Source organism: Larimichthys crocea, chromosome XVI, assembly GCF_000972845.2.
Source record: "Larimichthys crocea isolate SSNF chromosome XVI, L_crocea_2.0, whole genome shotgun sequence".
NCBI lineage: Eukaryota > Metazoa > Chordata > Actinopteri > Sciaenidae > Larimichthys > Larimichthys crocea.
This window is the reverse complement of record NC_040026.1, coordinates 7,309,300-7,323,350: the sequence shown is the minus strand read 5'-3', so window position 1 is coordinate 7,323,350 and position 14,051 is coordinate 7,309,300. Positions and strand designations below refer to the sequence as shown.

The following is a 14,051-nucleotide window of genomic DNA, read 5'->3' as shown; positions in this document are numbered from 1 at the left end:
CTGATATTTTTCAACTGTATTCATATAATAACAACAAATTATTGTAATTGCAGTTTTTACCAGTTATTTAAGTGCAAAAGACATTAATGAAAGGATACCTAGCTGAGATTTAGCATTAAGATTTAGAGGTAACACAGAGAAGGATACAGTGAGCAGTCAGCTTCCTATCTGGTCTTACTGCTTTATATACCTTAACTTACCCACTGTTTCCTTGTGTGAATGCTCTTTCACCTTTAACAGCTTTGTTTACATTCACTGCTTGCCTGGTGGTGTCACATTCCCCACAACACTAATTATTTACACATGATAAAGAAAAGAAAGCAGACTATCTGCATTAGAGTGAAGAGCAGTGGACATACCCATATGTGGCAACAAAATGTCAGAAGGATTAATTTTGCTTCCACTTCACACTTTTAAATGCATTTTTTATCTGCTCCCCCTCTCAAGGGCAGGCCTATGTGTTATTTATGCCCAGTGGAAGGCAGTGAATCCTGTATATGCATACAAGATCACAGCGCCAGGTGCCGTTCACACATATTATCTGGAAAAGCAATTACAGGGCAACGACTGGCCCAGGTTACACAAGCTAAAAGAACTGGCTGGTCGTCCAACAGGCTGTCTGCCAGGCATATCAAATGTAGTTCACTCTTTGCCTCTACACCATAACTCATCAATGACAAAGCAGGCCAAGAGCAGGGAGAGCATAGACCACACTTGCAGGTAGCACTGTCTGTACACATCAATGCAGGGTCAGTGAGAGACTGGGTCAGCACATTTAGCCCAGGTTATGTAGATCATAAAATGGAGAGCATGTCTCCATAATTGCCACAATTTCTTGGTCTCTTGCGCCTGTTTTGTTGATGTTTGTTGTCTTTTTAGATCTCAGCAATGAACCTGTTGAGAACATAGTTAACTGATAGAACAGAAAAAAGGCAACAAGCAACAGAAAGAAAACCCAACCCAAATTAGTTTTCCTTTGCATTACATTCATTTAGCTGACATTTTTATTACGAAACTGTGTAGACACACCCCAACAACTGCAAGAATCATACATATACATACATCAAACCTAATCAAATATGACTTAAAACATTGTGGTGGCCAGTCAATAAATATGTGTATTAATTTTTATAAAGTATTGAAAGCACAGAAACGTAATGTTTAAAGCAAAGGAAAAACAATTGTCATTCAGTTTATTGGAGAGGGACTGCAACTCGTATACTGTACAAACATAATGTGAATTCCAGCTACAATAGTAAGACAACAGAAATCTTGTATTATGTGTCTATTGGACCAAGTATGATTAAACAGGTGCCCATGGCTAAGACAATAATATTTTTTTGCAGGTGAGAATTCCTGATTTAGACTACAGTAATTTAACAACACTGCTCAGGTAGAATGAAGTGTTTAACACAATATCCTTCAAACAGCTTTATTTAAGTTCATTGATAAAGATAGATGTGGCTTTAAAGTTTAAGGTTTGGAGGCATGTTTTACCACATATGGGCTGTTTGACTAAACTGCCTATCCATGCCCAGTCTGAGATACAGACAGAGGGTGCGGTCGAATAGTCAATTTTGCTTAGGAACCTTCCTCACTGAGTGAAATGACCTGGAAGTATTGACGTAGTTGCATGATAAGAGCTGTTCAAATTTCTAAAACCGTTAAGGAAAGGAGCTTCAATGCTTCCTTTAATATCTCCTTTAGCATAGGATATACCGGACCATCCTTTAGGAAAGGAAAGGAGATAATACCGTCTCACAATTCCTAGCGGCAGTGACAAAAAAACGATGCACCGTTCGGTCATTCCCAACCAAACATAATAAAGAAAACTTTATTTTATATTTAAAAACTAATTTATTTGTGGGTGTGATGTAAGTGTGATGTAGACTGTAGCAGAGGGAGAGTGTGTGACAGATGTGTTGACATGATGTAAAAACTTTGATCATGAAGTGTGTTCTATTGTTGACTGTGGAGCTGCGTTCACACACAGTGAAAACTTTTTCTAACTGTGACATCCAGTGTCCTGCAGATCATCAAATCAAATCAAATCAAATTTTATTTGTATAGCCCAAATTAACAAAACATTTTGCCTCTGAGGGCTTTACAACCTGTACAGGGAGTGACACCCTCTGTCCTTACACGGGACTCACACAGGAGACGTAAGCGCCGCATAACGTAAGCGCCGCGTAACGGCTGCGCCGCGGTTTAGCTGCGTCCTTTGCCCAGCGTCAACTCACACCAGGGGTGTGTTGGCAGCGTAACGGCAGTGGAGCGAGCCGGTCGTATTCACACGAGATCCCGGGATCATGCGAGAATCCTGGACGTACGCGAGAATCCTGGACGTACGCGAGACCCCGCGATAAACTGTGTATAAGGAAAACAACAACAGCAAACAGCTGACTTTGCTTCTCCGATGTGGAGATTATAAAAAGCATCTGTTGTGTCATAAATGATTGTGTGTTGTTCCACTTCAACAATTAGTCTCTCATCGTTTATGTTGAGACCCTTTGATCGATCTTTGATCACCTGGTGCTACCAGTCATGACGTAACTTTGGTGTGAAGTTGTGATACGCTACATGAACTGCGTATTGTGTTTTATTTTGAAAGGGGATGGAAGTTTATTACATTGATTCTGTGTCGGATTTCCTGTCTGGTGTGATCTGCTCTGTTGAAATTTACGAGGTTTAGCAACGGCTCGCGTCAAAAATAGAAATGCTACGGAATGCTCGCGTCATGGCGCGGAGAGACGCTTCTGAGACGCTCCGCGGTGCGCCCTGTGTGAGTGCTCTCATTGACTAGACTGGCAGCGATCAGCTCCAGTGACCGCTTCTCCTAACTCCTTATGAATTCTCCTTCACATCTTTCCTTGACCTTGTGACGTTTTCCATCGAGGTCAAGGAAAAGTGGTTGGGAAAGGACCTAGGAGCTAATTATTTTGACTATTTCGACTGTACCCAGTGTCTCATGGGCAAGCTGCATCCTGAGGCTTAGTGAGCCACCACCAGCTGTCTGATGCCTTGGAGAATGTTCTTGTATGGAACTTTGGTGGAACTGGTCGGGCCTTTGCACACCACCAAAATTACTGCATTCTACAGTACCCACTTACATGTGCACATCCCAAACTCCATTGGGCTTTCATTTTATCTGCTAATTCAGTCAGGTCCAGTTTTCTGTAAATACATGTGGAACAGAGTCTGGGGTGCTAGAAGGAACAGGAACGCACACACACACATACACACACACTGTCAATGAGGTGGTAATTGGCTGGATGACAGGAAAGTGGGGACCAGTACTATAAGCATAAAAGTCCCTGATTGTCCACACCACTGGTCAGTCAAGTGTTTAAGCTTCCCCATAGGCCCATACCCTCTCACGTATTCACCAAGCAGCAACTTCTGTGGCTGTAAAAATGAAGGCAACACTCAAGTGCCAAAACTGTAGCACCTCTAATGGCTACAAACGAGTCCATCTCCATAAGTCCCTATGTTAATATGTCCACTTCACAGCAAAAAATTTTACAGCCTGGTACAAAAATCAATTTTGGTCTCTATAGTAACTATAGAACTCACCTGTTCAAATTATATTAAGGTTTAAAGTTCTGCAGAATTAACAGTGTGGCCACTTTGACAGGTTCAAATTTTGACAATTTTTAGGACTGCCAAGATAACGACGACCAGAGCCACCAAAATCGGAGCTTCAAAATGGCACAGAAACCTATGGATGACATCATGGATATAAAGTCCATGTTTTATACAGTGTATGGTATTCATGCTATGTAGCCTTGCCCAACTATCATTTCCATTTCAAATGCCAACAGAAAGAGGAAATGTAAAACACGATAAACAACGATAATTTGCATTGTATGCTGAGTAAGCTTTGTTTCCACATAAAAGCAGTAACACTGAGAATCAGACAACTTTATTGATTCCAAGAAAGGAAATTTATTTGCAGGATATGCTGTCTAATACAGGCAAGGAAGTTATGTCAGTTATGTCAGGGGCAACATAGATCAACATACTATATATCATATATATCATATATATATCATATAATATTTTGTGTGTATACATATATTTATACATGTGTACATATATTGTGTATACGTGTATTATATATTGCAGTTATGTATGTATGCACACCTTGCACAGGCTAAATATATGACACATTTCTATGTGTACTTATATTATTATTATTATATACTGTTTATCTCTCTCTCTCTCTCTCTCTCTCTCTCTCTCTCTCTCTCTCTCCCCCTCTCTCTCTCTAGTGAGTCTGGTTCCCCACAAATAATGGTAAAAATAAATAACTTTGACTCTGCATGGACAATTTTAGAGAGCAGAACACTGAGTCATACCTTTAATACAGCTTTTTCAACCTAAAGGGCTCGAACCACAGGTTGCTTAAGGTGCCTGTAGTAAAAAAGGATGATAAATAAAAAGTCTTCAGGTGTTCATGAAGATTAAAGCAAGGTCATCTTTAAAACATGCCTTCTAGGAGACAAGCCTGCTCAGTGCCTTCACCCAGAGTCTTAGAGCTTCAGTTCAGTGGTGAGTTCAGGTCATACAGGGCTCCACAGGCACACTGAGACCAAAGTTAAGGTCAGTGTTCAAAACATTCCTGCTGTATTCCATGCCCTGTCATTTGTTCCAATTATTTTTGCTCTCTCTGACGGAACTTATACTACTTGTAATCAGCCTTTCAGCCTTTAATGCTATAGCCTAAAATAGGTAATTAATAGTACAAACTAACATCTATCTACTAAACAAGTTGTGGTGATTCACCCTGACCACCATAAGTTCACCATAAGAAATCTATAATAGTTAATCAGATTATAGTTATAATAACAATACCTTCTCTTTCAAATCAGTAAATTGAGTTATTCATAATTAGTTATGTGAGGTCAAGGTCATGAGGCTACTTGAGTACACACAGATATTACTAGGACCACTACATTAAACATTTAATATTCAGGACAATAGCACTGACTATCATTATAACAATTCAGCCACAATATAACACAGTGACCATACACAGTCCAGCCATAGGTTTTAACAAGTTTTGTTTCATTATAATCATAGCTCTTTTCTGTGGTTTGGTGTTCTATGTTCCTAGCTTTATTTGCTGTAACTCCAGTTCTTGTTTCTCATGTTTGTCAACATCTCTGTGGCTTCTGCTTCTAGATCTAGATCGCCTCCTGATCTGCAGCTCTCTGCTTTGTGTCTTTTCTCTCTTCTTTTCCCTGTTTGTTTCATCATTCCATTTCTGGACTTCCTTTCTTTGTCATTTGACCTCCTGGACCTTACAGGGCTTTGGGTTTGTAACATTTGAAACAAGTGCAGATGCTGACCGTGCACGGGAGAAACTAAATGGTACAATCGTAGAGGGACGCAAAATAGAGGTGCCTTCCTTTTCCTCACATCCTGTTTACCCCCTTCTTTTACTCCCCTCTTCCTCCCTCTGAATCTCTCTTTCCTTTCTTTGCCTGCCTGATGTTTCCTGCAATATTCCCTTCCTTCCCTTTCTTCCACCATCCATTTCCTCCCTGCCTGCTGCACCTTGAAACGCTGCATGCCGAACCCTGATCCGTAAGTGTGTGTGACAAAGAGAAAGACAGACCTATACCCATGTGAGTGTGTTGCAGTGTTTTTTGTTTGGTTGGTTGGTTGTTTTTTTTTTACAGAAATAGTGAATTCTTCTTTACTCATGATGGATTTGTCATGTATTTGTGTCTGTGGCTTGTGCATTAGATCACAGTAGTTTTTATTTAGAAAATGAACCTTTTTCAAATGCTGATCAGTGATCTGCCTTACACCTTGGAAAAACACACATACCTCAAACCTCTGCAGTTTGATGTCACCATCCTCTTGCATAGTTTCCCATTTTCCATATTAAATTACTAGGGTATAGAAAATCTTAAGGCTGGTATTTTTTATTCTATCAATCAGATTGTTTTTACCTTTAAAACAATTTTACCAGTGAGACCTGTGAACTCAAAATTATTGAGTGACTAATATTGTTGTACTAACATTAAAGTTTATGAAAATTATTAATAAATAACAAAACTGGTTAACATTGACATCTTCAGTAATTCAGCACCAGGGGCATAGCATTCACAGTAATGTGACAAATACAAAGCAAGTTTTTGTAGCTTACGTTGCATTTTGTGGCTTTGAATATCATCCCCTACAACAAGGTCTGGGTTATTTCCACTTGAAAAACCCATAAATTAAGGCTCACTGTGGAACGTGGGATAGTCATACACAGTATAATAGTAAACAGTGAGGGAATCTCCAGCAATGTGCAGCAAAGTGTCTGTATCAAATAAGCCAGATCACATTGTGAAACAACAAGACCTCCAAAAATATTCAAGCATTTTTAAAATCTCGTATAACTTGTATCTTGTATAACTTTGTAGGTTTTACGTTTTGCAATGTCTGTGTGCATTCGTTTTATTTTTTAAATGATTCAATTTTCTCTTATTTCTTTTCTCTGATGTTGTTGAATGTGTTTCAACATCAGATCTTTGATTCACTGCATGCAGCCTCAGCTGAAATTGTAAAATTGTAAAAGCATGGCATGGAATGGTATGGTAGTGATGTAGATCATCCACAATATGAACAGATTTTCATTCTGTGTGTGTCTGTGTGGTGTGTGTCTGCCCCCACACTAACTGATGTCCATTTGCTGACAGGTCAACAATGCTACAGCCAGAGTGATGACCAACAAGAAGGTGGTAAACCCTTACACAAACAGTAAGACTTATTTCTATCTCTTCCAGGCTCCCCCATAAGTGTTGTTTGCCTTTCATTTCTCTTGCTTTCAATCATTCCATTTCACTGCCAGTATCAGATCTGGCTGCACTGTTGAGCAACAAAACTTACGATCTTATTTATGAGAATATCATTATGATCCAATTTTACCCACTCAGCTTGCATTGTGAATGGAATGGAAACTAAAAGCTACAAATGAAACTCAGGATGCATATTCTGCCTTCACACAAAAAGAGTTGTTCACATTTGATTATTGAAACCAATATTTGTCAAAGAGGCAGTCAATTTGGTTTGAAATGTCATGCAAATAGCAAAGTGAAATCTTTTCTTATTTGGCAGGGAGAGGTGTTAAAAGGGTAAAAGGAAAAGGGTGTCACAGAATGAGGCAGATGGAGATGGAGGGTAGATTTAAAGCAAGTAGAATTTGGTAGATGGCAGAGAAAGCGAATGGGTAAATGAATAGAGCCAATAAAAAGAGCCAGGAGTCATTTGTAAAGAGGGAGAGAAGGACCTTTAGGGTGTGTTTCTCTCCACCATCTCTCTCACAGATGCTCATTCATGTGGATGGAATGGAATGGAAAGAGTGGTGGAGGGAAAAAGGAGTGAATGATGGAAGTGGTGAAAAGTAAAAGAAGAAAAGAGGGGGAGGGAATGGATGAACAAGAGAAGGGATTTAATGGCCAGACCTGGTCAGCACCCCTCTTTCACACACACACACACACACACACACACACACACAGACCTTCATTCTGTGTGAGGGTACAGAGACAGAGAGAATGAGCCCTTAAGGGTTTTCCATTTGTCACTGTCATCTGGACCCAAAGGACCCAAGCACAAACACACACACACACATTTTCTTAGAGCTCATCTCTTTCCCTTTCTCAGTTCTGTTCAACCTGCTTTGTTGGCTTCAGCAGTGGTTAAGCAAACTGTTGCTGAAAACCAAAAATACAATGAAATAAAAAGAGGAAAAGAAGACTGCACATTTGTATGAGTGTAGGTAACAACAAAAATAATGGGGAAGAATAAGAAGTGAGTTGGTTCCAAATATAGAAATGTACTGAAAATAGTGACAGGATTCAAGATTCACAAGACCACTGATGCTTTTAAATTCTGCCCTTGCTCAGTTGTCATCATTGGTGGCTCTCCATAGAATTTAATTTTGCATATTGGCATATGCAGGAAATCTGACATGCACATACCAAACACACAACAGACCAACAAATGGCAATGAATGTCTAGCCGACCGGACACTGTTGTATCCTAATGTACTACCCCTTAAGGTTAAACAGAGCTGTGGAACATGTTTGATGGAAACATGAGGTGACTACCACCCCGCAAAAGTTTAGCAAAATCCTATACTGAGGGATCTTTTTATTATTTTGAAGATGCTTGCATGAGTTAATTTTTAGGTTGTTTTTTATGGTAAGATTAGACACTGCCCCTCTCCCCAGACTGCAGGTAATGTAGGTTGCCAGACTAAAGACACTGAACCTCCATGAGGACAAACAAGCACAAAAAAGTTTATTTCACGTCTAAGTCTGACTGCTTCAGTCTATGCTGCAAAATAATGACGAGAGAGAGAGACACACACACAGACAGAGCAGGAGACACAGACACACACACAAACACAGGGAGAGAGAAATACTTTCTAATTGTTTTACAGCTGTAAAGTTCAGTAGTTAGTAAAACACAACAATCCCACACAACTGTTTTGGTAAATCTGTGAATTTCAAGCTAAAGGTCTCTGTGACCCGGTCAGTCCCCCTACAGACTCTACAGCTCACTTCCCCCAGGAAAGCAGCCTCCTTCTCAGGCAGTACCCGAGGTCCCGCTGTGTACTGATGATGATTATGTGATTGCAATACAATACTCAGTGACTCTATGACTTTCCACAGCAGTGTTGTAGGAACTGTGGGCCAGGATATCTCTCATGACAGAATCTTACAGCGTCCATGAGATTAAAAAGAGCAGGACGATGATGGTGGAGATGTTTTTGATTCACAGAGGAAATCAGGTGGAAAACCACTGGGGGGAAAAACAGGCAATCTGGGTCCTTGTGGGCTCTAAACATCTTTGTCTTAAAAATAATCTCCAGTATTTACCGTGTTTTACCACATGTCTGGAGCTTTTGAGGTTGGGCAGAATCTAGCATTCACTCCGTTGATCCATTTTATTTGCTTCCATGGCTGTAGTATGTTTCATATCTGGCAACACATTAATTTCATGATTTAATGCAGTAAATATCTTACATATTGTACCTTTATGGGAAAAGATAATAGTGTAGTGATTCTTTAGAGGTTTGTTTGGAGCTCTAAGTACATGCAGTAATGCTAACATTCACCCTGTGTGTCTGTGTGTGTCTGTTTCTGTGTCGTTGTGTGTGTCTCCTGTGCAGGCTGGAAGCTGAATCCAGTGGTTGGGGCAGTATATGGTCCTGAATTTTATGCAGGTAAAGAATCACACAAGAACATGTAATAAACTATAAAACTTATACTATCTTCATATCCACCCTTCTTTTTTTATCTTAATTTTGCTTTGTATTCCTTCCTGTGTTATGTGAAAGACCTGTGAGCTTCCACCTTGTATCATTATATATTGGATCAATCCAGAAACAGATTATGAATCTACATGTTTCTATATGCAAATTTGCATATTTCTATGTGCATTATTTATGTATACACTGCATGTGTGTGACAGTGGCAGCTTGGTTTCATTTGGTAGAAGTGCTAAGACTGTCCGTTCCCCTTAACTGCTCTCCTTTTTGGTCATTAGTCTGAAATCTGTTCATTCCCAGACAGCTTTATAGCACTCCTCTAAATAACCACCCTGACAGAGAGAGATCATCCATCTCTTTTATTTCTCATTCCCTCTTTTCTTGCTTTTCTACCTCAGCCCCTCCATCCTGTGAACCATCTTTCCATCCACTAACCAAACCAAACAGTAACTTCAGATGACCCTGTATCACAATTCCATGCTCCACTGCATTTGCATCTATGCTTTACACGTGGTTGTGGTGTGTGTATGGTGTGTTTTATGGTGCATGTTTACGTTGAAATATGCACAGACATACATGGTCATTGGTCATTTTCTTTCTTTCTTTCTTTCTTTCTACCTACCTCCTCTCTCCCACCAACTTCCACCAAACATCATGTTCAAATATGGGCACAGTTCTTTTGTTTGTGGCATTATGTCAATCATCTAAACTTCTAATCACTTCTAATAACCATCAGTCATACTTGTTCGGACATAGTAGATACATTTTGAGTTTTCACTGGTTTTATAATTAAGCAGTGAGAACATTTTACACAGCAATGCATTTCAATGGAATTATATAGAAAGCTTTTCTATAGTTCTGTTATATCAGTTTTATGATTATCAGTGAAAGAGAGCTGATGAGAGATTAGACAATGCTGACACTTAAGTGACAGCAGTGAGGAATCATTTAAGCAAATTAGCAATTTCCCCAAAATTTGTATTGCTTCAACCTTTTTCATTAAATCACTGAACCCTTCTCTGAGCAGAAAATGTTGTTTGGCTATTGCCTTCCATTGAGTCCAGCATAGAACACCTTAAGTAGAGATTTCATTTACAGTATTAAGTGTAGCTATAGTCTACAGAATAATTCAGTCATTCTGATTCTTGAACACTAAACCCTAATCTTAACCATTTTACATAACATTTTAGGTATTTAAATGGGTGGACATAGCTGTAACAATATTGTTAACAAGTGAATCAGCTTTAGTTCTCATATGCATAGAAATATTAGAAAACATAGTCATACTTATAGGATGCTAATACTGTACATGAGGTGGCCTAAAAGCAACATTATGTAACTTTTCTACCATAAAATAACAGAATTTAAACTAGAAAATTTCTAAAGAAATTTTTTATCTGCCTGGCTTTGGCTCCCTTGCCCCCATACATTAAATAGCTGTCAGCGTGTGTGTGTGTGTGCTTGTGTGGTCTTGTGTCTGTGTCTGTTAAGGAAAGAGTTTTCCAATGTATTTTATTTTGAAGGGACTCTTATTTTGAAAGACTTTTGTCTGTGTGTGTGTGTGCGTGCGTGCGTGCGTGCGTGTGTGTGTGTGTGTGTGTGTGTGTGTGCGTGTGTGTGTGTCAGGGCCAGGTGGAGCCCACCAATCAGAGCAGAGCAAGCAACCGCAGCAGCTCCTGTGACATTTGACACCGCTGAGAGAGAGAGAAAAACGTCTGAAAGTACCCCTCGAACAAGAAAGCTGTTGTGTTCCCACCTTTTTAACATGGTGGTCTATGAGGCTGTAGGTGTGTGTTGCTGGCACATCTGTGCATCCCACACCAAAACTATAAATCTGACAGCTTCAGCAGACGAATATGAGTGAGACGACACATTTTTCTACGTTTCTATGTATAAATTATTTCTGTAGAGTGAAATTTGTGGCCTCGGCAGCAGTTTTCTAATTTATTTTTTGACTGTTTCTTGCTGCATCATATGCCTCCCGCTCTACCAGTAAGAGGGAGGTATGGTGACTTACTTGATAGAAAACAGAGAGAATCAGCCATGCCTGTATTCTATTTGCTCTTTGCATTTTTCGTTTTTGTTCATACTTCTTGTACATACTTGTTCTCATTATATTTTTTTTTTCTTGTGGCTCGGCTCTATTGGCATTCATTCACTGCATACATTGCATTTTATATCCACACCTCCAGCCTGCATTTTGCTCTTCCTGCACTCATCCAGGCATTCTTAATTCTCTCTCTCTGCACTCCTCTCACCTCCACTGTATGAAAAATGGAAAATTCCCACCTGTAATAATTTTGAATTCATTTAATCTAGTTTGGGGCGTGAGTAAAGCAGCATGTAAAGTGAGCGATGTAAGGGCAATTAATCACCCTTTATCAGACGGCATTCCCAGCACCCATCAGCTGAATCGGCCTCCGTAAATCCTGGCCTGCTGACAGAGCACTCTATCTCCATTGCTGGGCTCGGCTACAAGTTTATTGTGCACAAATCCCATTCAGAAGAATGACTGATGACCTCCACATGCATACACACCCATGCATACACAAAATTCATGTTTTCAGGTACACATGCAAGAATGTAAGTATAGATGTACTTGTACATTCATGCTCATGTATGTACCAAACAACCAAACACTAATTTAGTACTTACACACAGATACACACTCATAGACACACACTTACTACAAATAGATTCTATGAATTCTCAAATAAATGCTGCTTAAATAATGGCCAGGGCGCAAATAATAGCCATGATTGTCTTCAGCTATGGGGGAAAAAACATTGAGGTCAGCCCCCACAACATTGAGGTTCTTAACAAGTTGCAAGTTCCTTCAGGATCCGCTTTTCAACAATGCAAAAATAATAACAATAGCTCCAAATATTGTAAAATGGGACACACGTATTTAGTGCATCTATATACCAAAATTCTTGTCCCTGTGTACATGGGGTTAGGTTTCTCATGGAATCTGTACAAACTAGTTTGTAGCATTGTTCCTGGGAACGTATCTTTACCTGTAGTGTTGTGTTATGTTATGATTGGCTATGCTGCTTTCAAACCTGTTGTAAATTCTGAAGTAGTAGTAGTACAAACAATTTGAACTAAGTATCAGTGAGGACAGACAGTCTAATGTTCAATTGTGAAGACTGTCTTACTTAAACTTCTAGAAACCACTGTTTTTATTTAAGCAATAAACTTCAAGAGGCTGTGGTTTGCCATGATTTTAAAACAGCGTCAACACATTTATACCCCATAACTGACATGATTTCTCCTGCCTCAAGGCAGCATCAGAGAGTTTTTGTACAGTTTTTGTACAGTGGTTCTTTGCAAGCTTTGGTTAGTTTAGACTCTCTCTCTGTAGCTGCTTTACAATTCTGTGGTGACATGGAGACGAAGAAGTTCACCCCATGGGCTCCTAATACATAATGTTAGGAGAAAGAAGAAATGTTCCCATCATGTTGTAGTTAGGTACATGGTAACCACAAATGTATCTACCATCTGCAACTGCACCTTTTCCAGTGATATAATTTTTGCTACAAAATCATTTTTGTCACAGTGTTCAAAAGTAATATTGCTGGCAAGTGGCATAATTAGAAAAAGTGAGCATACAGTAGGCTAAAAATAAAAACATGCAAGCTAGCTAAAGTTACATTGTTATCTCACGACAGATTGTTAGTGCACTTTAGATGGAGATAAAAGGCTGGTGGATTGGGTGGCAGCAATAAGAGGTCTTACTCTAAAAAGTGACAGGGCATAGGGGGTTCCCAGGCTGCTCAAACAAAAATCCCTACAGGCTCTCTTTGTTTCTTTTGCCAGCATCTTTGTCTCTCTGCCTGAGAGTTCTTGATTTTCTTGAAGTCTGTCTCCATTAATGCTTTGTGGTGGGATGTTTTGTTACATCCAAGTTTTTTCAATACTCACATTGTTTCAAGAGGTGAACTCGGGATCTTTCACCAGACACCAGGATTGGCTGATTGGTAGATCTTTGATGTATCACTTTAACCCTGCATGTAGCCTAACATTACTGTTGAAACCTTAGAGCACAGTGAATAAAACAGAGGTTGAGCCTGGTTTAGCTCCATTTTGGTGACTTTTTTTCTTGACAAACCAGGTCTGAAAACAGTTAAAGGACCACAATGTTCCAGTCCTGGTTTATTTTCTTGACTTTTTCAGATCTTCAATTTCTCTGTCATGATTTCTTCTTATCTCTTCCTCCTCTATCCTGTCCATCCTATCCATGCATAGGCTATTCAGTAAATCAGAAATAACAACAAAAGCTGACATTTTGCAACAAATGATTTGGTTCGGTAATGGTGAAAAGACTGCCTTTCCATTCTCCTGACCACCAAGGTGCTTTCACATATCTCATTCACATTCATACACTGATGGCAACTATGCACGTCAGATTTTTCACAGGTGTGCTTATTACAATACTAGTAGTAGTAGTGTAATAAGCAATGCTGCCGCTACAGAGTGAGTCTAAACCAGTGTTTCTCAAACTTTTTCAGACCAAGGACCACTTTGTCAAAAAAAAAAATTTCAGGGACCACCCCTGCTGCATGACTGTTATGAAGAATAAACAAATCTTAATTGTCTCTGGTGAAAAGCAGCCTTAACAAAATCTAACAAAACACTGGTAATTCAGACTGCATCTGGTCGTTTGACCATGAACTAATTTTCCCCGTCTCTTAATGGGAGGAATGGTGCTGATGCATATTTTGCATCACTGACTGTATGTCTGGTTCTAAACTGGACAGTCGTAATCTCATACTGGGGG

The 14,051-nt window shown here is 39.5% G+C and overlaps 1 protein-coding gene across 6 annotated transcripts in view; it reads left to right on the top strand.

Annotated features, from left to right (window-relative positions):
• The window catches only part of rbfox3a (RNA binding fox-1 homolog 3a), a 417,700-nt gene that overhangs the window by 341,175 nt on the left and 62,474 nt on the right, over positions 1–14,051 (top strand). For all 6 annotated transcript variants that reach the window (XR_003463938.1, XR_003463942.1, XR_003463941.1 and 3 more), the window contains 3 exons: positions 5,310–5,402; positions 6,696–6,756; positions 9,173–9,226. Coding sequence is in view for 1 of the 6 variants with exons in the window: in XM_027289251.1 (XP_027145052.1) it covers positions 5,310–5,402; positions 6,696–6,756; positions 9,173–9,226 (208 nt within the window). In the remaining 5 variants the exon portion in view is untranslated. The remainder of the gene's footprint in view (positions 1–5,309; positions 5,403–6,695; positions 6,757–9,172; positions 9,227–14,051) is intronic.